Here is a 25,710-nt window from a genome sequence, read left to right as displayed (position 1 = left end):
GTTACCTCTTGCTCGTTCCCCTCAGTCAGTGTAATTTCATTGACGCCGTGGACCAATGTGATGTCCTATGGGATGTCCAAATGGTCGAGATCTTTTCTGAGTATATCATGGCACAGGTCGGAAGGGTGACCAGAGCCCGGGGAGGAACCAAATGAGTGCTCTTTCTGGTCCTCTTTCCTGAGTCGGATAAAGAAGAGTGCATTTGCTAAATCAATGGCCACGTCACACACTTGAAGCCATATTTATATGCTCTAGCAATGAGGTCACATCTCAGTGGGCTGACAGTGGTCTGCAGTCATCGTCCAGGATCCCTCCGTTTTCTGCAGGGGCCACACTGGTGAATTAAACAGGTATGACAGAGGCCAGTATCCCTGCATCCCTGAGATATGGCGGTGGCGCTTAAGGGTGGTGCTGATTTCTTTCGTCTCTCCAGAAATGGGATATTGTTTTTTATTTGCCATCTATTCTGGGGGATGGGGGAGTTGGGAGACAGGTACAGTTTCAGAGGCTTCCATTCGACCTTCCCCACTGTGATAGCTCCTAACGCATAAACCAATGGCCCAATGTGAGTGCTTCCCTAACTGCCAAAATAGATCAGTCCTAGGTACACATTCAGGGACTGGGGCAGTGACCACCAGGTGGGGCTATGGACCCAGCAGAACCACTTTAACACGGCCCAGTCAGGACTCCATTTTGACCTGTCCCTTTTCCCATCACTCTAACGGGGGTTCACAATGACATCTCAGGCCTCTGAATATCAGTATCATTTCGAACCCTGGGTTCTACTGGATATTCCTTTCTCCGAGTTTACAGTCACCCAAGTAACTGTCTCTTTGGGAGACAGACTGGTGGAATTATTACAGTATATATTTGCTGTAATATTGTAGGGTCCTTCCTTCTGGAGACTTGGCCACTTTTTCATTCAATAGATCTCAGATCTAAAAACATTTTCAGGTCTAGGAACTGGGCAAGGGATCATGATATATATATATATATATATATATATATATATATATATATATATATATATATATATACATTTTTGTTGGGGACTATTGGGGAACAGTGTGTTTCTCCAGGGCCCATCAGCTCCAAGTCATTGTCCTTCAATCTAGTTGTGGAGGGTGCAGCTCAGCTCCAAGTCCAGTCTCCGTTTTCTATCTTAGTTGCAGGGGGCGCAGCCCACCATCCCATGTGGGAATTGAACCAGCAACCTTGTTGTTGAGAGCTCCAGCTCTAACCAACGGAGCCATCCAGCTCCTCAGGATAATGACTTTTTTAAAAGTGTTTTTTTAAAAAATATTTTTAGCTGTGGTAAATTAACACATGACAAATTTATCATCTTAACCATTTTTAAGTGTGCAATTCAGTAGCGTTCAGCGTATTCACAGTGTTTTGCAACTCAGCTCCAGGACTTTTTCATTTTACGATACTGAAACTCTGTACTCTTTAAAAAAAACTTCCCATTTTACGCTTCCCTCCAGCCCTGACACCCACCATTTTACTTTCTGTTTCTATGAATTTGCCTACTTTAAATACCTCAGATAAGTGGAATTATACAGCATTTGTCTTTTGTGACTGGCTTACTTCACTTAGCAGGATATCCTCAAGGTTCTTTCATGTTGCAGCGTATGACAGGATTTTCATCCTATTTAAGACTGAATAATAGTCCATCGTGTGTTCATACCACATTTTGTTTATCCATTCATCCTTTAATGGTCACTTGAGTTGCTTCCACCTCTGGTCCATTTTGAATAATGCTGCTATGAACATGGGTGCGGAAATTTCTCTTCAAGATCCTGCTTTCAGTTCTTTTGGAAAGATATCAAGAGTGGGATTGCTGGGTCATATGGTAGTTCTATTTTTATTTTTTTGAGGAACCGCCATACTGTTTTCCATAGTGGCCGCAGTAGTTTACATTCCCACCAACAGTGCACAAGGGTTCCAATTTCTCCACGGGATCATGCTATTTTATTGAGGCAATAGTGCTCATCCTGCTCATCCAGTTTTGCATTCTTTTGATTATACGTGTATATTAAACAATGCCCTCCTGCACTGCCCATGTATTTTGTCTCTGGGGACATCACGTTCTATTAAGCGACTCCAATTTCTGTGGGTCAAGCCTCCTAGGCTGGCCCTTCAAGTTGCTGGTCATAAGATAATTATGACCCTTGGGCTTCCCTTATTGCCGCCTGGCCTCTATTGACGGCGCTGGGGTGGGGGGTTGACTGTCTCCATTACTCCCAGCGGTCCCAGTTCTGTGATGTCCTCTTCTCCCTTCCTCCCTGGGCTGCACAGGAGAGCCACCCCTGAAGTTAGTGATGCTGGTGCCCCTCTCACCAGCACACACCCAGGGCTGTCGTGAATGGTGTGTCTTCTAGACCTTCCGTGGAACATAACCCTATGGCGGGTCTTCAGGCCTCAAATACTAGATCCGTTCCAGCATGTCTGCTCCCTAAGCTTTTCATCCTGTCCGCTATTGTCTGATGTGGCAGTTCAGGCATTTCACATGTGCTCAGTGTGGGCCCTTGCTTTTTCCAGGCTTCTAGGAGCACTCTAATAACACATTTGAGCCATCCCTGGGGTCCTTGCTGGAGGCTAAACCCCGTATCCCAGGAGAGTGCCCCCAAGTTAATAAACTCTTGTCCGGTTTATATTCTGGTATCTTTGATCAAGCATATTCAAAATCGAATCCATGGCAACTTCTCCTACTCCTGCTGGTATGTGCTGGCCATTAGTTTCCTTCCTCCCTTATGAGATCCAGCATGTTCCTGGCTGAATTGTGCTGTACTTTAGCCGTAGTTTTCATCCTGGCAGCCAGCAGAGGAGATGGGGACAGATTCTGGCCCCTGTCACCTTTTAAGAAGGAGTCTTTGCTTTGTCTTTCCTGGGGGCAGGTAGTGCTAGCTCTTAATGGGGAAGGGTGGGCCACCTTAGTATGGAAAACCAAAAATTTCGAGGACATCCACCATCCAAAGTTGCCAGATGTCCCCATTCCATGTGTCAGGGTTCTAGTCCAGGTTTTCTCAACCAGTGTCCTGACGTTGACTTGACAGATCTACCTTGGCTGAAGTTTCTAGCTACCTGGCTCTGCAGAATGTAAGTTTCTGAAGCTCTGCATCTCTATTAATTTGTGAGTTGGGTCTTCATCCTTTACTGCTCTCCTGCTGCAGGAGATAAGCTACCAAAGAAGCTGCTGGCTTTCACACTCAGTTTCAATTGTTTGGTAACTGCTGTTCCTTCCTTATCTCTCTGTAAAATGCCAATGCAGTTTAGTAACAATTAGCCCATTCCATTGTCCTTGTATGAATTGTTCCCAGGACTTTTCAAATGCCAGAATCGTTTCACTGGCAGGGTGGTCCCTCCATCAGATCATTCTCCTGTTACCACTGGTGAAAATTTTTCTGGCTGGAGACTATTCCTGTCTCTATTATTTTTCCTTCAGATTTTGCTTTCCAACTGAATGCTTCCTTCTTTAGTTCCTTTCTCTTGCAATACCTTGTCATCTACAACTAAGAAAGGCTTATTTGGTACTTTCAGCATTCTGCCTAGAAATCTCCTTTGCTACCTCCAACAAGTTCAGTAGGTACGTTTTCTATCTTCCAAGTACCACAGTTGATAGCTTCATAAATTATTTCCCCACTGTATAACACAATGACCCTTTCTCCAGTGTCCAGTAGCAATTCCCTCCTTGCTTATCCAGCCTCTACTAATAGTCTCCTGCTGCCCTTCTAACCTCTGTCTGCTGCCTGGTCCCAATGCCAATGCCATGTGTTTTAGAGTTTAATTGTGACAGTGTCCCATTTCCATGTACCGTGTTCCGTTTCAGTATCTACTGCTGAATAACAAATCACCCTAAAGCTTAGTGGCTTAAGACTACGAGGATTTATTAACTTCTCACAATTCTGTGGGTTAACTGGATGGTTGGTCTTCAGGTTTTGCCTGTTGTACTGTATTCAGCTTGTGTTTGCCTTGAGGCTGGAATGGTAGTGAGGACAGAAAAAGGGCCACATATTAAGCCAGACAAGCTCAGGAAACTGAAAATAACCACATAAGATGGTGTGAGCATAAATTTCATAACTAAGTGGGCCATGGCGGGAAGCCACATCTTTAGCTTTCTTCATAAAGTTAATCTGTGCCTTTAAGTGGGCCTGTCCATTGTCTTTTTGCACTAAGGTGACATCCTTGGAATGTCAGTAATCCCTTCCTTACCCCCTAACCCCGCCAGAGCAGGAAAGTACAGAATCCCTCATTATTATTTTTGTCCCTTAACATCTCTATGTGAACTGTTAACTATCCTGTACCCACCTATGTAAAAGAAATTCCTGTCTCTCCAATTTACTTTTCTCCATTCCTAGAGATTCTCCCCCTCACCCCCGCTTTGCTTTCTCCCACCCCCCATAATCTATCACCAGTGGATTTCATGTAACCCTCCTCCTTTGATTCTATGTATAAAATAAGCTGCAAACCACCATTTTGCGGAGCAAAATCTCAACCCATTGAGCTTTTGCTTCCCGGCCTTTGTTGTCAGTTTGGCTCAAATAAACTCTTAGAAATTTTCTCTCAGGCTGGATGCTTTTCGTCGACTGTGGAATAGTTCCGTGTAGTTTTAGGGCCTCTAGCCCCATGTGAACTCATCCTCAGGGATGCTAGGCCAGGCTTCTAACATGCAGCTGAATTTTAAGAGGGCCAGTGAGGAGACCATAAGACCTCTTAGGGCCTGAGCTCTGGAATTTACACACTGGCATGTTCTACTGGTCAAAGCAAGTCACAGAGCAAACCCAGATTCAAATGGCAGTTGGAGAAATAGCAACGCCTTTCAAGTGGGAAGAGCAATAAACGCACATTGCAAAAGAGCATGGAGGGAGGTGGACTCACTGAGGCCCGTTATTTAAGGATCTACTGTGCTTTTGTTAAGTTTCAGATGCCTGTTAGATACACAGGTAGAGGTCACGGAGGCACTTGGCTGTAAGTGCCTTGATCCCAGAGGGGGCTTCAAGCCAGGGAAGTAAATCTGGGAGTCCTCCACATACAGACAGACATGACACTTATGTGAATCATCCTGCCCTCCAGGTTTCCGCTTCCTGGTAAGTCTGGACTGTGGGCGGGGCAAGGTGCTCGCCGAGTGCAGCCCTTTGCAGCCCGAGCTGGATGGGGGCTGGAGAAAGAGGAACATTCTATTTTTGTGGTGGCCCCAGGTCCACTTCCCCACATGGGCATAGAACATTCCACTAGCCCTCTCCTTCTCCTCCCACCTGATAGAGCCACAAGCGTTAGGGATGAGGTTAGGACAACTGGCCTGCATGCGGAGAACATAGGACAGGAAACCATTCCACTGCCTTTTTTGTCACCTAAAGAAAGGAACCCAGAAAAATGGGGACCGAGGCACCACCTTCTTTTTGTTGTGTTGCATTTGCTGCCGGCTGGGAAAGCTTGGCAGCAGCAACCAGATTCCCATTGCTGCCACTTCCGACAATTTCCTCTGATTTTTCATCTAGAAGACAGTAATTTGGGCATCACCCCAAAGTGTCTGACCCAAACCTGATCACCCTTGTTTTAAATTTTCTGTGTTTCTTGGGAGGAAGGGGCTGTTTGCTGTCCTGGTTTTAGTATCTGGAAGAGGGAAAAGCAAGAATGAGGTCGAGTCTGGTGTTTCTGAAAGAAGGTGATTTTAGAGCGATTTGAAACCAGTGGGAAAGACAGGGGAGCTGACCCCACCTTGTCCAAAGCAGGAAGCAAAGAGGAGGCGGGATTCAGAGCTGAGACTGCTGCAGATCAGGAGTGCTGGGGCCGCCTGCCCGCTCTCTGATTTACTCTCCTCACTGTCTTTAGGAAAATGCAAACTGCCCATGCCCCTTGTTTGTGTAGCTGCACCAACCTTCACGCTCCTGGTAACTTAGGAGGACTTGGGAATCAGTATTCCCCAACTGCTCCCCAACCTTAACACAGTTCTCCCCACACTTGTTAATTCTCCAAAATCCGATTTTTAAACCTGTCCTCCTAATGTTTGCGTTCTCCCCATGCCTGCCTCCGCCCAGGTTGAGTTGGGTTGGGGTGGGTGAGGGATGCAGAAGGTCTGGCTCCATCTCTCCCTGCCTGAGCGGAGCTGGGTTGCTCTAATTGACCTCGAGGGTCTCAACTGTGCTAAGTTGGGTGTTTGTTAGATCTCGGTAGGCTTGTAATTAGTACAGAGAATCTAGGTCAGAGGCAACTGGTTGGAGTGATGGTCTCAAGAGGCAAGAATACAGGCGGGGAATAGCAGACAGGTTCCTCGTTCTGTGGGTGGGGCGAGCCAGGGACAGGGAGCTGTGGGGCTGGTGTCATACACCAAACAAATAGACACAGGGTCACGTGCTGAAAGGCGCTGTAACTCGTGTGTGTGTGTGTGTGTGTGTGTGTGTGTGTGTGTGTGTGTCTCCTCCCGCATTTACTCGGGTTTCTTTCCAACCTCTCCATATATGGTGTGGCTCTAGAGCGGGCTGGGGATTGGCTGCTGTTGTTGGGAGACTGGGAGGTAGGAAGAAAGCAGAAAAAGACAGGAACCAGGCAAGGGACGGGGGTGAGAAGGGGGAGGGGGCTGTTGCTGAGCTCGGAGGGTATAAAATGGGGCTGGTCTGCCTGCCTGTGAAGTTAAGAAAGGGGAGAGATTCTTTGGGAATGGTTTTTGGGGAAAATGAGGCAGAATTTACTGTCGGCAGAGGGGTTGGGGGAGAGGGCAAGAGCTATTTCCCTAGGGTTAGCGCTCTAGGCTTAGCAGGGCATGGCTTGTGACGGCTGGAGCAGAAGTTAGAGGAACTTGTGAGGTCTCCCCCTTTTCTTTTCACTCTAAACAAGCTACAGCTATGCTGTGGAAATAGGGAAGCAGCAGGTTGACTCATCAGCTTTCCAGGTCAGCACCTCAGACATTCTTCCCAATGGAGCAAGATCAGGATTGTTCCCCAAACCTCCACTTAACGACTGAATGAGGAAGAACAGGAGAAGTTGAGGAAAATGTCAATGACATATGAAATGGCATTTCATTTTTTACCTGTCTCTACCCCTCACCCCATTTCAAGTCTGCGTCTTGGATGTCCTCCTCTCCCCATTGAAGAGCTTCCCTTTTCCAGTTCATTTGTGTAAGAAGAGACTACAGCAGAGTTGTTGGGAAAGAGAAGGGGAGGACGAATAAATACACATCCTGAAAAGTGTCTGTTGGCAACTGTGTAGCCAGCAAGTTGCCCCCATGCCCCCCACTCAACCTACCCGTTTATCCCAGAGCACAGTGGGTGGGCAGAAGAAAGGGAAATAGTGCAGGCAAAGAAATTGGAATGATGGAGTGAGGAAAGAGAGGTGCTGGGAGGAGGGTGAAAGCTAGAGTGACAGCATTATTGTCCTGCAGTCATAATGCCTGGGCTCACTCTTTGTTAACAGAAATCAGGCCAGCAGCCCACCGTCAGGGTACAATTTAAGCTATTTTTTCTAGTGGGAAGCCTGGCTTTGTGCTGAGCTCTGAAATTCTTGAAGACAGGAGATCACGCTTCCCCCGTTTCTATCTCTAGCCTTGAGCACAGCACCTGGCCCTTTCTCCTTGAAGAAGGAGCAGTTATTGGCACAGCCTGTGGGCCGGACAGCTCCCGGACTAGAGCAAAGTGAGTGATTAACCCCATGCCATAGGCCTCATTCAGGCCGTCCTCCTGCCACCTGAGCTCGCTGTTCATCGCCCACTGAGTGAAACTAATAATAGCAGCCACCGCTGCCCTTCACTGAGTGCCAACAGCCATTTATCAGCTGTCAGGCATTTTCCATAGGTTGTCTTTACCCATCCAACAGTAACTCTCCCTGTTGCAGGTGAGACAACTGACACCCAGAAAGCGTGTGCCCTGCCCAGGGCCTCATAGCGAGTCAGAATTTGAACCCAGATCTGTCTGGTTCCAAAGCTGGGCTCATTTTGCCACCTTGTGGCTGGCTCTGGTGCCCGAAGACCCTGGGAACCCAGTGCCCAGCTCTTGGCCTCCTGGGATCTGGTCTCTCTTCTGCTTCCCGACGCCTGTCATCTCCTCCCCAGTGTCTGTCTCCATCCTCTAGCTCCCCAGGAGCCACAGTTGGCATGTTGGGGTATACATGCCATTCTTGCTTATGTCGTTCTTCATCATGTGGGAGCGACAAGGAAGGAAAAGAGAGAAAAGGGAAAATGCTGGTAAAATAAAAGTAATAAAGATGGAGACTATAAAAAAGAAAGTATTGTTTTAACCTAGACTTTTCACTATTATTTCAGTAACCTAGAAAATGGGTGGGTCTGCTGACCATGCTTAGCATTTGGGAGAGTGAAGCATGCTGGGAGGACAGAAGTCTGGAGACCGATTCCCTCACGTGCTACCCCAGGACACCCTGGGGGTGGTGACAGTTAGGTGGCAGTCTTCCCTCAGGAGGATATGTGTTCCTTAGGGAAGAGGCTAGTTTGGATGACTGACAGGCTAGATCTAGAGAAATCTTCATGACCGAGGTGGGGACTAAGAGCATCAGTCTCTCTTCCCCAGAACCTTTTAGCTTGGAGAGATTCCGCCATCTTGCTTACGTGGGCTGCGAGAGTAATGTCAGAGCAGAATAGGAATTGGAGGATTTTCCTTCTCTCCCTCCTCCCTCATCTTCCTGAATGTCACGTTAGGGCTGCCTCATGGCCAGGCTCTATAGGCAGTTTGTCCGTATTTCCTCCCCTCACCCCTAAGATCTTAGCTCTTGGAGGTGAGAGGAGACCTGTGGAAGCAGATCAGGAAGCCAGCAAGGGGCAGTGTTTTAACCGCTCATTGACTTGGTTCCTGAGGCCGTCCCCCTTCCCCAATCTTCGCTCTCGCCTTCACAACTCTTCTTCGAAACTTCAGAGGAAAGAAACAAGCAAAATGAGTTGTGTAGGATCTACCACAGACAAGAATGCAGGGGAGCCTGGCAGCTCCAAAGGGGCCCCGGGGGGTGGTGGGACAAGCATACAGAAGTTTCTCTGAAATCGGGGCTTGATTAGTGTTGGAAGAGGTTTGAGGAAGGAGAGGGAGAGGCTACAGGAAACCTAGCTCGGCCGAAAGAGGAACCTGAGCACGTGTTCGGTTTTCCCCTTCATCTGACCCAGCTTGCATCACAAATCAGTTTCATTCTTAGTTTGGTTCCCCTGTGCTAAGACCCCTAGCCAAGTGACCAAGCCAATCGCATCCGTCCAACGCTATATCTTTGAATCAGTGTTGGGAAGGGTCTGGGAGATGAAGGGAAGAAACCCATCAAACATGAAAGCCGGGCAGCTGAATCTCAGTCAGAGTCTGCTATGAACGAGACGCCAGTGTCTGGCAGAGGAGACTCCAATAGCCCAAATCCTCAGGCCTGGGATAAATTTCACTTCTGTGAGCAGGGACAGGTGGCACTGACTTCCACAACCCTGGAGCTAGAGCTGGGCAGCTGAAATTCCACCCTCAGATTGAAAACCTGGATCGGGACATAAGAGAAAACACGCCACATGACCCCCCTGCTCCCCCCCAGGCCTATACATGTCCCTGGGCGCGGCAGTACCCTCCCCAGTACATCTCAGAGGGGTGGGCTGTGTGGGATGGTCACACTGTGCCTTTATTAGCCTCTCTCTCCAGCCAGGGGAAAGCTTCTTAATACTGCTGTAGGGGTCACCTCCTCCTCAAATCGGAGGCACCTTCGGTCTCAGAGTGATGGAGGGGGGTAAGGAGGGGTGCAGGAGGGTCATACATCAGCAAGAGCAATGAGTTTGATTGTGGTTTTTTCTCTTTTTTTGTGTGAGGTAAATAAAAAAGGTTTATCCTGCAACAGCTGGAGATCAGAGTCTGTGCACGCCCCCAAGTTCCAGACCCTGTCCCCTTCCTTCACATTAGGCTCTTCCGGTACTGACTGTGCTGGGTGGTCTGTCTGAGGTGGGAGTCGGGGGTCTGCAGGTCCATCTGTCTGTACAGGTCCCTCAGCTCCCTGACTTCTTGCAGCACCCTCTTCGCCTGGCTCCAGTTCGACGACGCCTCTCCCAGCAGCCGCTCTGTCTCCAGCAGCAGCTGCTCTGACTCAGAATCGGGAGGAGACCGAGGGGGGTCCTTGGCCTTTCGCTTCCCATCTCCCAGTCCCTGAACCTCTGCCAGCAGCTCCTGAGTCTTCTCCAGTTTCCTTGCTACCAGGTCCTGGATCCGGGACAGCTGCCCCGGGTGGGGTGGGATGAGGGTTTGGGGGTCCTCGGCCCGCACTGGGAGGGTGCAGGCTGGAGCAGTGTCCCGCTGAGACAGGATCTCCTCCAATGAGGCACAGCGGGCTTTCTCTGTGGGGGTCAACTTCTTGGGTGCCTGGGGGGTGTAGGTGGCCCCCTTGTCTGGCTTTTCCCAAGGTCGGGGAAGGCCGCCTGCCCGGTCCGAGGAGGGCTGGATGCGGTCTGAGTCTGCCCTCCGCCGGCTGCCCGCCAGCTGGGCCACAGACTTGTCCAGGTCCACCCGAAAGCTCTCAGCACAAGAAGTGGGTTCCTCGGGGGAAGGGTCCTCCTCCTGGATCAGGTCCAAGGTCAGCATCCCATCCGAGGTGGAGGTCGAAGCCTGGAGAGGGACACGGGCAGTGAGGGGCATAAAGTGCCATGCGCTGGCGTTTCAGGAGTGACCGCCTGAGGAGGTGAGAGCGGTGTGGCTTCCTCCTCCGCATGCCTTCCCTGATGAGAAGCCCGCCCGCCCTCCCCCAGGTGCCCTTCGACTCCAGTCGCTATTTCTTACTCCTTAGAGAATGATTGGAACTTCTTTTTCTTTTATTTTTCTGTGATTTAAAATCACTTCTCCTGTTTGTTTCCCCTATACTCCACTTTACTAAGAGCTTCCTGAAGGCTCTCATTTTCCTCTGTATTGTGGACTCTGAGCATCCCCCGGGGTTGGCATTCACAGGACGCCGCATGCGGCTCCATGACTGTCCCTTTCCGTCTGCATCCTCGGAGCCGCACACCTCAACCCAGAACCCCTGGCCTTGTAATACAACTGGTTCTCCCATTTCCAGAATTCCGTAATACAAAACAAGAGATGCAGGGGACATATGTTGTTTCAGACACCCCTCCGGCAGGCAGATCACTGCCCCACTGTACAGGGGGAGACATGCAGCTTCCAGGACCCACAGCGGCTAAGCTGCAAGGCTAGTGCCCACCCCAGTCTGTCAGATTCCAAAGCCTTGTTCCTTCTTCCATCCCTGACCGCCTCTCTCCCTACAGACTTAGAAGGAGAGGACCACTGTGGTATTAGGGGCCCACTGTGATCCTTCCTTCTCTGATCTCCTGAGGAACTAATGCTGCTACCTGTGGGACAGCTGGTCACCAGACAGTCACTTATGCTGCCTTTTCACTTTCTCTGTGGGTATATCTCATTTTCCCCAAAGGAAAAGTCATTTACTGAGGGCAGGGACTTTTGATCTCAGTACATGCTGAATAAGCACTTTTGAATTGGAGGCACCAGGCTGGTTTCCTGATTCCGGGGGGAGGGACTTCCCAGCCTTGGACCTCGGTTATCACAAAGGCCTCTGGTGGGCCCTCCGAGATCCAGCCCTGAGATGGACGGACATGGAATAGGCCCTTCAGCAACTGTCACTTTCTTATAGTCTCACATACCACGGCCATTAGGTGTCCTCGAGTAGGAGGGCGGCGGGAGTGTTGGATTTTTGCCCTGTCTCGAGTGGGGTGGGCAAGATAGCTGTCCTCTTCAACGGTGACCTGAAGAGAAGCACTGTGAGTCATGGGACTGTCCCAACCCAGCATCCCCCGGGGCGTGAACATGCCTGGACTGGGACATCAGCCCATTGCATGACCTGCTTCTGAGCAAAGCCAAGGGCAAGGGGCGTACTGGGTATCCTCAAGTTGGCCCCAGGCTGGCCCCTGTGTCGGAGTCGGGAAAGAGCTGTCAGAAGACTTAAGAGGGCAGAAAGAGGGTTTTCCAAAGGGAGCTGGTGGGGGACAAAGTAAATGGGGCCCACGCCATAACCTTCCCTCTTTAGTGGGTCACAGCTGCTCCCTCTGCCCCCACGTCCCTCTCCCCACCGTGAGCCCCCTGACCTCATCCAAGATGCGGTTCTTGGCGCGGGTGATGGCGGAGTTGAGGGCATTGATCCATGACTCCTTCTCTTCTGGACTCACTGCCAGGAAGATCAGGTTGGGCGCCTGTGGGGGAAGATTCTCGTTTCAGCCAGGGTTTTAGAGTTGGTGCCTCACCTTGACAGTGACGAAATAAGAAATTATTATCTCATTCTCTTAGACCCTGCTCCTGAAGGAGACAGAGTCCGCTTCCAGAATCACCCACACCTTAAGGAAACCAGCCTCTATACCTGCAAAAGGCCACGGCCTGCAGGTTGTTTTAGAAATGACCAGGGAAGAGCTAAGAAGGGCAGTGGAGATTAATATGGCACTGGAGATAATTAGGGGAGGTTTGGTAAAGGACGGGACTGAAATAAAGATCTTTACATGTTTGAAGAAATAGAATGTGATAGGAACAGCTTCCCTCAGACAAGAAAAATTAGATTCAGAAATTCAACCACCTATCAGGGTACCGGGAAAAGTGATTTTCTCCCAAGAGATGTGTGTGTGCATGTGTCCACACAAGGAGGGTGGGGGGAAGGGAGGGGGTGAGAGAGAGAGAGAGAGAGAGGGAGAGAGGGGGAGAATTATTGTTTAAAGGCTGGCTTGCCTGGAGAGAAGGAAGTAGCCACAGTATTCCCAGATTAAATAATAAAAGCAGGCAGGACAGCAGTAATTCAGGGCCTCTGAGTCAAGAGAGCTGAGAGAGACAGACAGACAGAAAGACAGAAGTGTGGAGGGGAGGCATTTTTCCCTGCCCCCCACTCCTGACCATCGGTGTCCCAGTGGCCCAAGTGCCAGGAGAAGCGTACCGTGTTCCCGGGCTGTTTGGAGTGGGCAAGCGTAAACTTGCTATGATTTTTCTTGCTCCTGCTCTTGGATTTCCGGAGCTCCTCACACTTCTCATAGTCACTCAGGTCAAACACCTCTTGAACATTTTTCTCATCTTTCACCTAGGGGAGGATTGGAAGTGAGGTGAGGAGGATAAAATTACTTAGTCCCTTCCCCCAAATTGTTAGTTTAGAGCCATCTTGGGAACCAGAGGAAGCCTGAGGAGAGGTGAGGGCTGACAAAACAGGAAAGGGCTGTCTTACCCAAGGGCCACAAAGGCCACAAAGGGCTGACAAACGGGACAGCACTGGGGCAGCCCCCAAGTCCTGACTCCTCAGGTGGGTTTCCATTGAAACCCTTTATCTCCTCTCCTCAGCCACCATTTCCAAAGCCCCACTATGTCTCTCTTTACCATGACCCCCACTTTGTCCTTTGAAAGATACGGCTTACACAGCTACCAGGTGAATCCTATCATCCTGAAGTAAGCAAGACCCGGTGGCCCTGATTGTCCAGAGGGGTAGATGAAGGCAGGGCCAATGGCAGGGAGTGTCTGGATGCCATGAAGGGCTGCCTTTGGCTTCCCCGTGTCATGTTTCTCTTGTCACATTGTTGCTTTCTTCCCCCACCTGGCTCTCTCCTTGAATATATGCTGGTGTAAAGACAGTCATCTCGCTACCTCCTTCATTTCAGGAGTTTCAGCACCACAGGAACAGCGGTCCTCTGCGGCTCAGTCTGTTCAGAGAAGCTGAAAAACATACCTGTGGTTCCTACCTCTCCTCCCTCCCCTGCCAAGGTACTGTGACAACCCCACTGAGCTCTCCCAGGCTTGAAGAGCCAGTTCAATCATCCACCTCTCTCTAGGCAAAGATGCACTTACACTCTCCCTGGAGGACTGAATTTCAGACTCGGAAAAAAACATTCTGCTACCTCTTTCCATGATTCCATTTTGAGAGCCTAAGTCCCCTTACTGTCAGGAAGTTCTTCCTTGTGTCTAAACTTAGCCCTTCCTGCTTGCAGTATCAGATAGATATGCACCCTGGTTCTACCCTCAGTAGATTTAGCCAGCATTTGGCTCTTAACTCCCTTGCTGAGTGTTTAACCAGAGACCACAACTCTATCTACAGCCTGCAGCTCCAGCCAGCATTCTCTGAGTGCCACAAAGCACATCCTGTTAGCTTTCTTCCAAGGTCTGTTCTCAACCTCGTGGAGCTTTTTCTCCTCTCCCCTAAGGTAGCCCCACAGCGCTGGTACTCAGAAGCTGTGGCTTACGGACTATTAAGCCTTGCAAGGAGCAGAGACTTAGTCGCTGGCCCAGATGAAGCAGCCTGTGATTAGAAATCCCTTTCACCCCTCCCTGCTTGAGTCCGGGGTTGGAAGAGCCTGGGAAGGAGCTGGTCCCATTTCCCTAGGACAAGAGATGAAAACTACCAGCACTTGTCTTGTTAAAACTAAACAGATATAAGTAGTCCCACATCTTCCTTGGAAGGCGTCTACTTTCCCTGACTGGAATTATTCCACAAAAAAGTCCCCACTTGCCAAGCTCTGAAATAGGAATTATGGATGTGGAGGTGACTTCATCTAGCTTCCTGGTTCTCGTCAGCCTTAAAGTGGGGGAGTGGTTCTCTCTTCCATCGCCCAGCCCACCGCTGGTCTTGATCTGACTTGCTGCTGCTGGATCCAGGGGGTTTAATGTAGACGAGGAGAGCCAATTACACAGCCCCACTCAGGTGAATGGCTGCTCGTAGATCCACTCCGTTTCCACAAGGCTCCTCCAGGGCTCTCCCCTGTTCAGGGCGCCCTGGTTTTGGACTGGGAAGGGACCAGGGGCCTTGAAGGATTGTGGGTGGAAGTGGACAAGATGCTGGGAAGGGGTGTCTGAGAACAATTCCCAGAAACGTGGGCAGGGATGTAGGGTGATGCATCACTCCTCCTCTCCCCGCCTTCCTCGGAGTTGAGACTATCAGCAGAGGCCAGAAATCTTGGAGAGGAAAGTGCTGGGTGTGTGTATGTAGCCAGGGGAAGAGAGTTACTTGTTCTGTTTTCCTTAGGGGAAGGGAAGGGAAAGGAAGGGGAGGGAGATATTCTGGCTTGGACACAGCTGATAAGGAGCTCTGGGGAGCAGGGGACATGGACAGAGCTTAGCCCTTGAAGGGCAGGGGTAGGAGATGGTGCAAGGCAAGCAGCAGGACGGGTATATTCCAGGTCCAGGGAAGATGGACACCTCCAAGACCCTTGGTCTTCACTGTATTGCTTTCCCCCATCTAATTCCCAAAGTCTCATTGATAATTACCCATCTTCCAAAGTCAACCCTTCCTTTCCCCTGGTTCTTTGTCCCTGGCCCACAGAAAGGGATTTTTCCCACGCTGGCCAAAAAAGATGCCCAGAATCCAATTTCTTCCACCATGAGGGCTCCCTATACATCAACTCCACGTCCATAAGGTGCCCTCTGAGGATGAGGAAAGCAATTATTAACAACAAATACAGAGGCTTTCTTTGCTGGAGACCTGCCTATGTGAGGGGAGCTAACAAAAAAGACTGGCACGTTCTAGGGGAGAGGGTTAGGAATTTTCTTGCATTAACACGTACATGACAAACATTACACTCTGTATTTCTTGTTCTAAATCTTGACTTCTTTCTCCTGGCTCTGGAGGTTTGAGGAAGTGGACAGAATAAAGCCCGGAGTTCTCTGTCAGTTTGACCTTTAGCCCAAGCCCACTGGAGCACGCATGCAAACTGGCTCCAAAGAAGAGTAAACGCAATAGGTTCTGACCCTCTTCTCCTAGGCCCTTCTCAGCAGGGGCAGTTGGCCCCGGGACCAGTCAGATGCTCCTGACTCATAGGCCACCAGGCATCCTAGGCTGAGGTCATTCCATCCTTTCGCCTTCTCGGTACTCCTTCCTCTCCAAACAAGGACCAACCAGGCTCCCCCAGGCTCTGTCTGTTCTTTGGACAGATACAAACAAGAAAAAAATGTCTTGTTCTGTCTACCTTTTACATTCTCAGGTTTCTGCTTTGATGTGTGGGAAGTTCTCCAGGATTGCTCACTAGAGTTTCCTGCCATGAAGTTCAGGGAAGACAGGAGATTACACTTTGACACTTGCTGTTTGTTTGTTTTTTAATGGAAAGCTAGTAAATTGTGGAAAAACTTTCTGTAGGATTTGGGATTGGTCAGAGGTGACCCTTAAAGATATATCTTCCTGTCAGTCTTCTCTCACCTCACGCCATCACCAAGTTCTCAGCTTAGCATAAACAGCAAGATTTAGACACCCTGAGGAGGGATCTCTTTGGCCCTGGCACGGCTTAGTGCTTCCCTAGTTGTGTCAGGAGATGTTCGGTTCAGATGAACACTGCTTGTGGGTCTGTTTCGATACCATAAAAGGCTTTATTTACCTAAATATAGTCTACTGCAGAAAGCAGAAGAGGTTAGAACTCAGGGAGGACCTGCCAGTTAGCCCTGTGAGGACTCAAGGAACTGGGGGAGGGGGGGCCACCTACCAGGGGAACACAGGCCTGTGTCCCAGGCTCTGCAGCCCCGGCACAGACGCAGGGGCCAGAGTGACTTCTAACCCATGGAAGGGCAATTTCTCAGTATTACTACGTGTTACTGAGCCCAAGCAGCAGATAAAAGGGAGAACAGTTTGGATTCAGTGGTCTGGGCTCAGGTTCTGACCCAGTGTAGACTGGTTTTCATTTTAACTGTAGAGCCAAAGACAGAGAGACACATACGGGGGTCCATAACTCCATTTTTCTCCCTTCAGATACAAGTGTGGGGGGCAGGGAGTGAAGAATGAGTTTCTTGCTTCTTTTTTTTAGTGGAGTTGGGGGTGGGGGAACAGAGCATCCCGGTTCATTGGCTTCCACAAAAATAACTGTCTGCCACTCACAGATGCTCTACCTGAGGTCATATGAGACTGACCCAAGGCTGCATGTGTGTTTTCTGTGATTCCGGGCAGCTGTGCTGCTATGACCCGTGTATGCCCCTGCTAGAGACAGGAAAGGGGGGGCTAGCTGGGCTGGGGTCGGGGGACAGGAAGAGGTGGAGAATAAGCTGCTGTTCACAGAGTGTTTCAGCAGCAACAGCAAAGAAAAAAATCTACGCTCAGCCAGAGGCCAGGATAGGGTAGGGGATAGCAGGGGACACTTAGAACCTTGGGGACATCTTGGGAGGGGGTTCTCGTAGTCAGATATTTGCAAAGAAAAGTCATTAAATAAGATGCATACTCAACTTCTAATGCCAACTCAGGTCTTCTCACTAAAGGGTGACCTTCTCTGCAGATCTGTGATGGGCTAGAGACCAACCCGACTGTTGAACTTGCTTTCCCAACAAAATGGGGGGTGAGTTACGGGGGAGACTAGAGGTAGATAACCCCCTTGTGGAGAGACAAAGTGGGGGCTAAGAAAATAGGGAGAGTTGGAGGCAAAGGGCACCTACCTCCTTCTCAGAGATGTAGAGCTGGTCCCCTTTCAGCACCACATAGCGGTTTTTCCAAATCTCCCTGAAAATCCCTTTCCCGCAGAATTTCCGGACCCAGCCGACCTTCTCCGGCGGCGCAGACTGATGATTTCCATCCTGAGGCCCCTGCCCCGGGGGCAAGAGAAGGACGGGCGCTTAAGTGATCAGTTTTTTTCCTCCTCTCCATTCCGAGACTCGCGACCCTCCTCCGTCGCCCTCTCCCCTTCTTTCCGGGGACCGCCCCGCCGAAGGCTGGAGTCCGGGAGCCCGACGTCCACTCCCCACTTCCTAAGAGGTTCTCGCTCGGAGGGGCTCTCCCTCGTCGTTCCCCTCCCCCTCCGCCCAAATAAACAACTGCAACCGCGGGAGGAAGGGGCCTGAGCCGAGGTGGCCTTCGGCTTGCCACCCGGCCCCCGCCCCCTCCCCCAGCCTCTGTCCTCGCAGCGCCGGATTAACGGCGTTTTATTTTATTTCTCATTGTCTCCTCGCCGCCGCAGAGCGCGATGCACACGGCTGCCGGTCACCCAGGGGACGGGAGGCTGGGGGTCGGGCGAAAACTACGCCAAGTGACACCCCCTACCCAAGTAAACAAACAAAAGCCCCCCCCAGTGCCTCCGCGCGGGGTCGGGCCCACGGCGGCAGGGGGCAGGGGGGACCGCGGACGGGGGGCACTCGGGATCGGCGGGAGGGTGGGGGCTCGCGCAGGGCGCCGGGCCACTGGCAGCCCCGACGGGCCGGGGTCCCCCGAGCACAAAGTCGGCCGCGGGCGCGGGGCCGGCGGGCGCACTCACCCTCTTGGTGGAATTGTTCTTCTTCATCATTCCGGGGGCCGCGGCCAGGGGCTCCTTCCCGGGGAGGGTGGCGGAGATGCCCCCGGCGCCGCCGCTCCGCCCTCCCTCCCTCTGGAGGACTCGCCTCCTTTGTAGCTCTGGTTACACTAAGGGCCGGCCTCCCCGGCGCTCGCACACACGCGCACGCTGGCTCCCCGCCCCTCGGCGCCCTCCATCCCGGCGCCCACGCGGCCCGGTCCCCCGAGCGCCCCGCCACTCCCGGGGCCCCGCGTGCTGTGAGCGGCCGGGCCCGCGCCCCGCGACTCCATCCAGCGCCGCTGACGTTGCGAGTTCAGAGTAAAGGGCGAAACGCGCAGCCCGAGCTCGTGCGCTCCCCCCACCCTCCTTTGTTTCTGACTCACTGAGGGTGAAGAAGACAGACCCAAACCCAGCCCGAGACCCAGACTCTGACTGACGGCCGAGCGAGAGGTGGGGCCAGGAAAGGCAGACCGGCGGGACCTGCCGAGGGTGCAGCGGAGACAGATGGAGCGGGTAATAGACAGAGGTTTATGAAGCCCCGGGATAACCTAGATGGAGATCGTCTCCCTCCCAACCCAAAACAACAACAAGCGCGCGAGCTGGGAGGGCGCGTCACCAGGAACTGTCGTCTGGAATTCACAGTCCCCAGGTGGGAGAGACAGTGGCCTAGGCAGGTCAGATGATGGAGAAAAGTTTTATGCTTTGGAGGGCATCTGTGCATAGGGGGACACAGTGGGAGAGCGTTAATACTAATACACACTTCTGGCAGTTTACAAAGCCTTGGGCCTTACTGGAGCCTCTTACTCAGGAGAATAACCGTAAGTGTAGGTGGATGTTATGATCTCCATGGCCCAGAGAGGAAAGTGAGGCTGAGAATGGCTGGGGGGTTTGCAGACGCATCGTAAGTGCTGGCAGTAATAGGACCCTGTCTCTAAAGTGGGGTCCGTTATACCAAGTGGCTTTAGTATCAGCTCCAGGTGAGGCTTCAACTTCCTGCTACCTGGATCTCTCTCCCCGCCGCACCACAGGGAAAAATCCCATCCTGTCTGCCTAATGGACTCAACGGGAGGGAAGGGCTCAGTGTTCACCGGCCGCCCTGACTGGGGGCTCCTCCTTCACTAGATCTGCTTAGAGCCACAGATCAACAGCTTAGTAACTTCGTTTTATTTCTCAATACATATTTAGGGGGAAGAGGGGAGTCAGGAAGCCCAGGTTTCGGGTGCTGGTTTCATCACTGCCTGGCCTTTGAAAGTCACTGAAATTCTTTAGGCCTCCGTTCCTCCACATATTAAATGGTGATGGATAGACAGCCAGTTCCATCAACAAGGAAAGTTAGGGCAATATAGGAGACGACCTGTGAAAGTCTTTTGAAACTATAAATATTGTACTCCGTGGCTAATTAAATCCCTGGTACAGAGGAGGGGGAGAAAGGAAGAACCCTCTTCCTAGGGATGTGTCAAGATAAAAGAAAGTGTTGGCCAAATTTGTGCTTTGAGGAGTGGAGTGGTCTTGGCCTTTTCTGGTATCTGTCAAATGAAGGAGGGGACTTCTCTTTTTCCAGCCCCCTCTTGCTCCCAATCCAGTAATATTCCTCTTAACCTATTTTCATTTATCATACTAATTAATTCCTCTATATAAAACTGATAGAGGAATTTATCCTTTCAAAATGCTTTTATATATCATTTCCTTAAATCTTTAGTGCCACCTTGTGAGGCATATGGAACAAATATTATTCCCCCTTGGAAAAGGGGGAAACAGGGCATGCAAATCAACCGACTTGCCCATGTTTACACAGGAAGTTACACTAAGTGGATTAGAATCCAGGTTTTCTGACTCCAGTCTACTGTTTAGGCTTCGTACACACACACACGCACGCACGCACGCACGCACGCACGCACGCACACCCCTCTTCCCTTCCCACCATCCTCTCCCTGTCTCACTATCTCTATTTCCCACCCTCTGTATTTAGAAAGTGGTTTTAAAAGAATGAGAAAATCCAGGGCATCTTCATAGGTGAGGAAGCAAAACGCCCCAACGAGCTGGTAAGAAAAGTAGCCTACATGATCTCTGGAGGGCTTGCTGGCCAGGCAGATTGCATTTATAGTGTAAATAGATTCTGGTTTATGGAAAAAAGTAATTCATGACGTGCCCCACTCCTCCTCCTCCTTCGCCCTCCTTTTAGTGCCTCCTGTCTGCGAGGTCCTGGGGTCCTTGGCTGCTGGCTGCATCAGGCAGGAGTGGGAGCGTTGTGGAACATCAGGCAGAGAGAGTGACTGCTAAAATATCAAAACCCTTCTAAGTAATTTTCAGATTCCAGAACAGATGCATGTGGGCTGGAGAACCTTCCTTGCCTATCTGCTCCTTAAGATGTTACATAAATCTGTTTTTTTTTCTCTCTCATTAACCTGCATTGCTACACTGCCTCAAACAGCCTGCCCCTACCTTCCCTCACACTGTCTCCCTTTGTCCTGTAACTCACCCCTTTCCATCCGCCACACTCTTCCCCTGGCCTGTTCTTTAAGCTGACCTGTCTCTCACCAGGTGAACCTTATGGCACTTGAATTGGGATCTAGGAATGGGGACTGTTTCCAAAGACCGTCTTAGGTGGGAAATCTGAGTAAGCACTTAAGGGCTCCCTTACACATTTTCACAGCACTCTGCTCAGGGAGCATGACACTACCACACACACACCACAACAGTCACTCAAGCCAGTTTCTCTGTGGTGGAGACAAGATACTGGGAGGATTGGGTGGTGGGGTTACCTCCCGAGCTGCATCACCCTGGATAAGACACAATGGCTACTAGCTTCAGTCTTCAACTGGCTCTTTTATAAGGAATTCCTCTTACAGGTGGGAGGGAGAAGGGCGCTCTCAGAGATAAGGACTCGTGAATTGCCTACAAGTTTACTGGGCAGAAACTATTATCCAAACAGTTGTTTAGCTAAAAACAAGTACCTTGGCTTTTGTAGAATAAATGGGACATAGAGGTTTTGACTAGGGCATTTCAGTCTACAGAAGAGAGGTCAGGAAAAGCATATGGGACCTTAATTAAAATGATGTTTTTAAAGGGAAAAAATAAAGGGCCAGTAATAATGTAATCAGCACTGTAAATCTTAAATTAAAAATATGACTCTTTGATCCTTTAATAAAGAAATGGCAACTTCTGGCATCAAACATCCAGAGGGTAGGGCTGTTTTCTTACCCTTTTTGATATTGTTAGTTGACTAGGCACAATGGAAGCAGACGAATAACGAGGAGAATGGTATAAGAAAAGTCTCTGTTTTTATTCTTCTTATTCCAAAGAGTTATCTTCCCAAGAGGAAGGGAAGCACAGGTAATCCTGCTTGGAGGAGGGAGGTTTCTGTTGATTTGGAAAGACTATGTAACTTGTAAATGATGCATTTAAAATACTGCCTCCCTAAGTGAAGTCTCTCTCACTTTTTAAAAAAATGAAGAATTAAAAAAAGAAAGTACGTAAGGGGACTGCAACAAAAAGAAAAGAATTTAGATCTTAGCTCTTAGCTCCAATGTGGATAAAAGCCTACGACTTCACATGAGCGCATGGTAAAAAAACAATGGCTGAGAGCTGAGAGGAATTTTAGCTTTTCCATTCTTGAACTGCTGATTAGGGCAGTGGGAGTGTTGACAGGAATCCTGTCATTTTGCACGGTGATTCTGTATCCCCAACTTGGAGACAGGAATCAATCTTATTTACTATTATTAGTCAGTTTTATGGAGTGTTCAGATGTTCTAGGTGCTGTATATGTATTATCTCATTTAATGCTAACCACCCTATGAGGAAGGTACTTTATTACTCTCATTTTATAGGTAAGGAAACTGAGCCCGGAAGCGACTTAAATGACATTCCCAAAGTCACATAACTGACATAGATTTGAGCTTTGGCTAATCTATGCTTGAGAATGTTTACCAACATAAAAGAAAGGCAAAAAGCATCCTACCACTTAAGGGAAGAGAGGTTTATTCTGTCATTTTGCTGGAGGAATTTTTCTTGAAAAATGTTTTGGATTTTGGGGGCTAAATAAAATGCTTAAAAAACACCCCAAAAAACGGAAAAGTGCAATAAGATAAAGGACTTAACAGGGAACCAGGGAGGGATTGCACTGTGGTGTTTTTGCTATGATTTGAGGACACCGTCATTTCCTGGCACTAATGACAGCATCACTTTCCATTGCTTTCAAGAGAGGTGGAATTGACACCAGAATTTATTATTTGCCTTAACACACTTTAAATATCCTTTGGGCAGAGGCAATGCCTTCCCCACGTTTGGTGCGAAGCAAGCTCATGCCTCATCTCATGAATTCCCATAAATAGTTATTAACCCCAAAGAAACAAAAACAAATCACTTGTATCTTTTCACAAAATGGATTTTTATTACAGTCATACATGGTTTCAGTGCCACAGAAAATTGCAATGTAGGGACAGACAATTTTTTGGATGGCTCTCTACAGAAACATGATGAGTTTTCAGAAATGAGTTGTGCAGGAATGTGGTTAATGAAAAAAGTGAAAGGGGTCAAGAGGAGAGAGAGTGTAGCATGTGCATCGAATGATTACTTTTAAAAACTCCTCTAAGCTCTGATAACCTTTTTCTCAAGTAAGGTCCCAAGCAAATTCATCAGAAACTGAAGTGATTGTGCTACTAAACACAAGGAATACATGTATTTATTTATTTGCTAAAGAAACCACGAGAAAAGTGGGTTGGGATGGGCTCAGACTTACTCCCAAACTCATGGCTGGGAGTCTTGGCGTCTGTGCCAACAGTTCAGGAACCAGCAGGCTAGCTGCAGACGGGTTGTAAGAACAAGCACAAAACCCAAGTCCCTTCTCAGTTGTCTCCGCTCAGTGGGAAACCCTCAGCGCGGCCAGAGGAGACTGTGCCATTGTCTTCACCTCTCCATCACCATTTCACCTTCTGCTTGCTGACCTCGCCATGAGCTGAGAGCTCTCCTTGCTTCGGCTGTGCGCTCCAGAAGCCAGAACTTCCTCTAGGAAACTGACCAGTAGATTTGAGGTTACTCAAAGGAAAAAAAAAAAAAGCATCTCCAAAACCAGACTATTTTGCTCATGACATCTAACTAGATGGGACGACATCGTGACTAATATGCAGGAAGCGCTGGTCTGACATTTGGGGGCAGAACAGAAGCGTCAGTTGAGCACTGAAACGTCCAGACTAGGAGGAGAGCCCTTTGTGCTCTTCCCCAGGGTTCTCACTGTTTTCCAGCGTTAAACTTGTCAGCTCTGTTAAGACTGGTATTGCAAGGTTGAAATTTCTAGTTAAGAGCCCAGAACTTTAAAAGGCAAGGCAGCTGTATTAACTCAGAGCCGTGTTACGTCAGCACCTCTCACCTACGCGTACTCTTGGAACTGCCTCAGAACTTGTTTTGTGCCTCTAGTCTCTTCTTTATCCAATCTATGCTCCAAAGTGGCACCAGAGTTAATTTTCTAAACTAGAGATTATATCCTATTGCATACTCTCCCCTCTTCTGCTTTAAAACATTTCTTTTGCTTACAGAATAATGTACAGATTGAAATTCAAGGCCCTTTATAATGTGGCCTCTTTTATTTATTTTGTTCCAAGAACTGTGTTAAGCCGTACGTGTATGTGTGTGTATATATGTGTGTGTGTGTGTGTGTATATGAAATAGATGCTATTTCCCTCATTTAAAAAATTAAGAAACTAAATTATAGAGAGGTTAAGTAACTTGCCAAGGCCCCAGCAGCTAGTCAGTAGCTTAGCTGGGTTGAACCCCAGGCTCTGGACTCCGTGCCCTCAGCACCACACAGCACCGCCTCTTCCCAATCTGGTTCCAGCTCCTACCATGCAGCGCATGCGCCGTTCATGCCCAACCTCTCACTGTTCCCTAAACACGTCGTGAGCTTTCATACCTTCATGCTTTGCTCTGATTATGTCCTATGTCTGAAATGATAGACTGCCCTTCTCCTTCGGATGAAATCCTTTTAAGACTGAGGGTTGAAAGTCACCTTTTCCGTGAAGCCTTCCCAGACTCCTCCATGCTGAACTAATGATGCCCAGCACTATTACCGCTTGGTCCTAGTGCCCGTTTAGCACTGCATTCGTATGAATTAGGAACTCTACATGTTATTGTTGCCCAAACAGACTGTGCGCTCCTTAGGGCGGGACTAAGAGTTATTCGGCTTGGCTTTCCAGGGCCTGGCACAGAGGCTAACACCTAGTAGCTACTCCACAAAGGTATACTGAATAAATGAGTTAAATGGCCCCCCATTGGCAAGAGAGCCAATTGTGCTCTTCTATGACATAGCTCTCTGGGCAGTTTTTAAAAGTACACCGGAGTCACTCTCGAGAGAGATCTATCGTAGACAGAGGGTTGGCGGAATGACCGGGTACCTTGTTATTACCAATGTTTTGTAGTTTCAGACCTGGAAGAGTCTAGGCTTTAGAGGATTTAAATTCCAAACTCCTTTGCAAAAGAGAAAAATGGTGAAGTAGAGAGAAAGGAGCAGAAACTAACTTCATTTATTCCTCTGCTGAAACGCAGGCACCAATCTGGCCTGGCGTTTGGGCCAGATGGACCAGGGACGCTCGGAGGTCAGAAAATGACTTTTAGGAAGCATGAAACAGACGCGTATGTGCTGGGAAACACTATAAGAACTTATCAGATGGTCTTTGCTTCACTTCAGACTCTGCTACTTGTGCAAAGGAAAGGAGTAACTTTCCTGAAATTACACTTAAATCATCCTCTGTGTATCAGCAAGACCCCACAAACTTGACTGCAGAGAAAATGCTATTTATATTTTCCAAGCCTAATTTTGTTTCCTAGGGCCATTGTGCCTTTTTAAAAAGTATCTATTTGGGGACTTGATGAGTCACTGCTGAATGCTTTAACAATTATGGGCAATGAACATACTGGTATCTGTACCCCAAATTTAGACCATGTTTAAAAACAACAAAAAGTGAGTTTTCTTTTCTAGATGTTTTAACTCAGTCTCACGTAAAAAGCAAACTCAAAAATCCCCTTTTCCTGTGGTACTATAATCCAATCCAGTTTAGCTCAGTTCAATTTAATAAGTGTTTTCTGAGCATCCATTATGTAGCAGGCACTGAGCGAGGTGTCTAAATGACACTTGTCACGATTCCTTCCCTTAAGGGGCTCTCAGAGACAGAGACACAGTCACAACTCCGTGTGATACACGGTATAAAGAGATGGTGCCAGGGGCTCACCTCATAGATTAATGCGATTGCTTGTCTTGCTTTGTGCTGTCATCAAGCGTGTTTTCCCTACATGATGGCAAAGAGGAAGGTGGGTAGAAAAAGATTCTGATTTTTAAAAGTCAACCTCAAAAAATCTTGCATCACACATTGAAAAACAAGTTTCTTTACTTTTATGTCTTAGGTACGGGACTAGAGACTAACACAGGACTTAAAATTTTAAAATTTTAATTTTAATTACTAAAGTGAGTGAGCAACTGTGTTCTTCAGCAAAGCTACGTGTTATAATAAAACAAAACTCTTCTTTCTCCTTTTTCTCTGTCTTCCTCTTTTTTCACTGTCCTCCAC

The 25,710-nt window shown here is 49.0% G+C and overlaps 2 protein-coding genes across 5 annotated transcripts in view; both read right to left on the bottom strand.

Moving 5' to 3' along the window:
* Positions 1–9,564: 9,564 nt before the first annotated feature.
* On the bottom strand, positions 9,565–18,309 carry PLEKHO1 (pleckstrin homology domain containing O1). 3 transcript variants are annotated; one of them, XM_074319025.2, is made up of 7 exons: positions 18,137–18,249; positions 17,325–17,471; positions 13,519–13,637; positions 12,874–13,014; positions 12,044–12,148; positions 11,603–11,704; positions 9,732–10,556 (listed from the first exon to the last, which is right to left on the bottom strand). In XM_074319025.2, exons 3-7 carry the CDS (start codon positions 13,558–13,560, stop codon positions 9,852–9,854), a joined length of 1,095 nt encoding a protein of 364 aa, XP_074175126.1. In that variant the 5' UTR covers positions 13,561–13,637; positions 17,325–17,471; positions 18,137–18,249; the 3' UTR covers positions 9,732–9,851. The 3 variants fall into 3 exon arrangements, with proteins under 3 accessions (XP_074175125.1, XP_074175126.1, XP_074175127.1); XM_074319024.2 differs by lacking the exon at positions 13,519–13,637 and having other exon boundaries at positions 9,565–10,556; positions 18,137–18,309; XM_074319026.2 differs by lacking the exon at positions 13,519–13,637 and having other exon boundaries at positions 12,044–12,199; positions 18,137–18,258.
* A 4,208-nt stretch (positions 18,310–22,517) lies between these two features.
* VPS45 (vacuolar protein sorting 45 homolog) overlaps positions 22,518–25,710 on the bottom strand; it is a 50,773-nt gene continuing 47,580 nt past the window's right edge. Inside the window, exon 15 of one of the 2 annotated variants that reach the window (XM_019740025.3) lies at positions 22,518–23,166. In XM_019740025.3, the coding sequence (XP_019595584.3) occupies positions 23,079–23,166 (88 nt within the window). In that variant the 3' untranslated portion in view covers positions 22,518–23,078. Of the gene's footprint in view, positions 23,167–25,294; positions 25,432–25,710 lie in introns of those variants that run through there. The other variant, XM_019740026.3, reaches the window with a different exon arrangement.

Source organism: Rhinolophus sinicus, chromosome 7 (genome assembly GCF_057876585.1).
Source record: "Rhinolophus sinicus isolate RSI-liver-muscle chromosome 7, RSI-T2T, whole genome shotgun sequence".
NCBI lineage: Eukaryota > Metazoa > Chordata > Mammalia > Chiroptera > Rhinolophidae > Rhinolophus > Rhinolophus sinicus.
Note: the sequence above shows the minus strand (reverse complement) of the source record. Positions and strands in the feature narration are given on the sequence as shown.

Excerpts from the sequence above, each read along its gene's own strand:
- PLEKHO1 (XM_074319024.2), bottom strand. The coding sequence starts at position 18,166 with ATGATGAAGAAGAACAATTCCACCAAGAGG. Across the intron at positions 12,149-12,873 it reads CCAAACAGCCCGGGAACACG|GCGCCCAACCTGATCTTCCT; the intron begins GTACGCTTCTCC and ends CTTCCCCCACAG. Across the intron at positions 10,557-11,602 it reads GAGGACACCTAATGGCCGTG|GCTTCGACCTCCACCTCGGA; the intron begins GTATGTGAGACT and ends GTCCCTCTCCAG.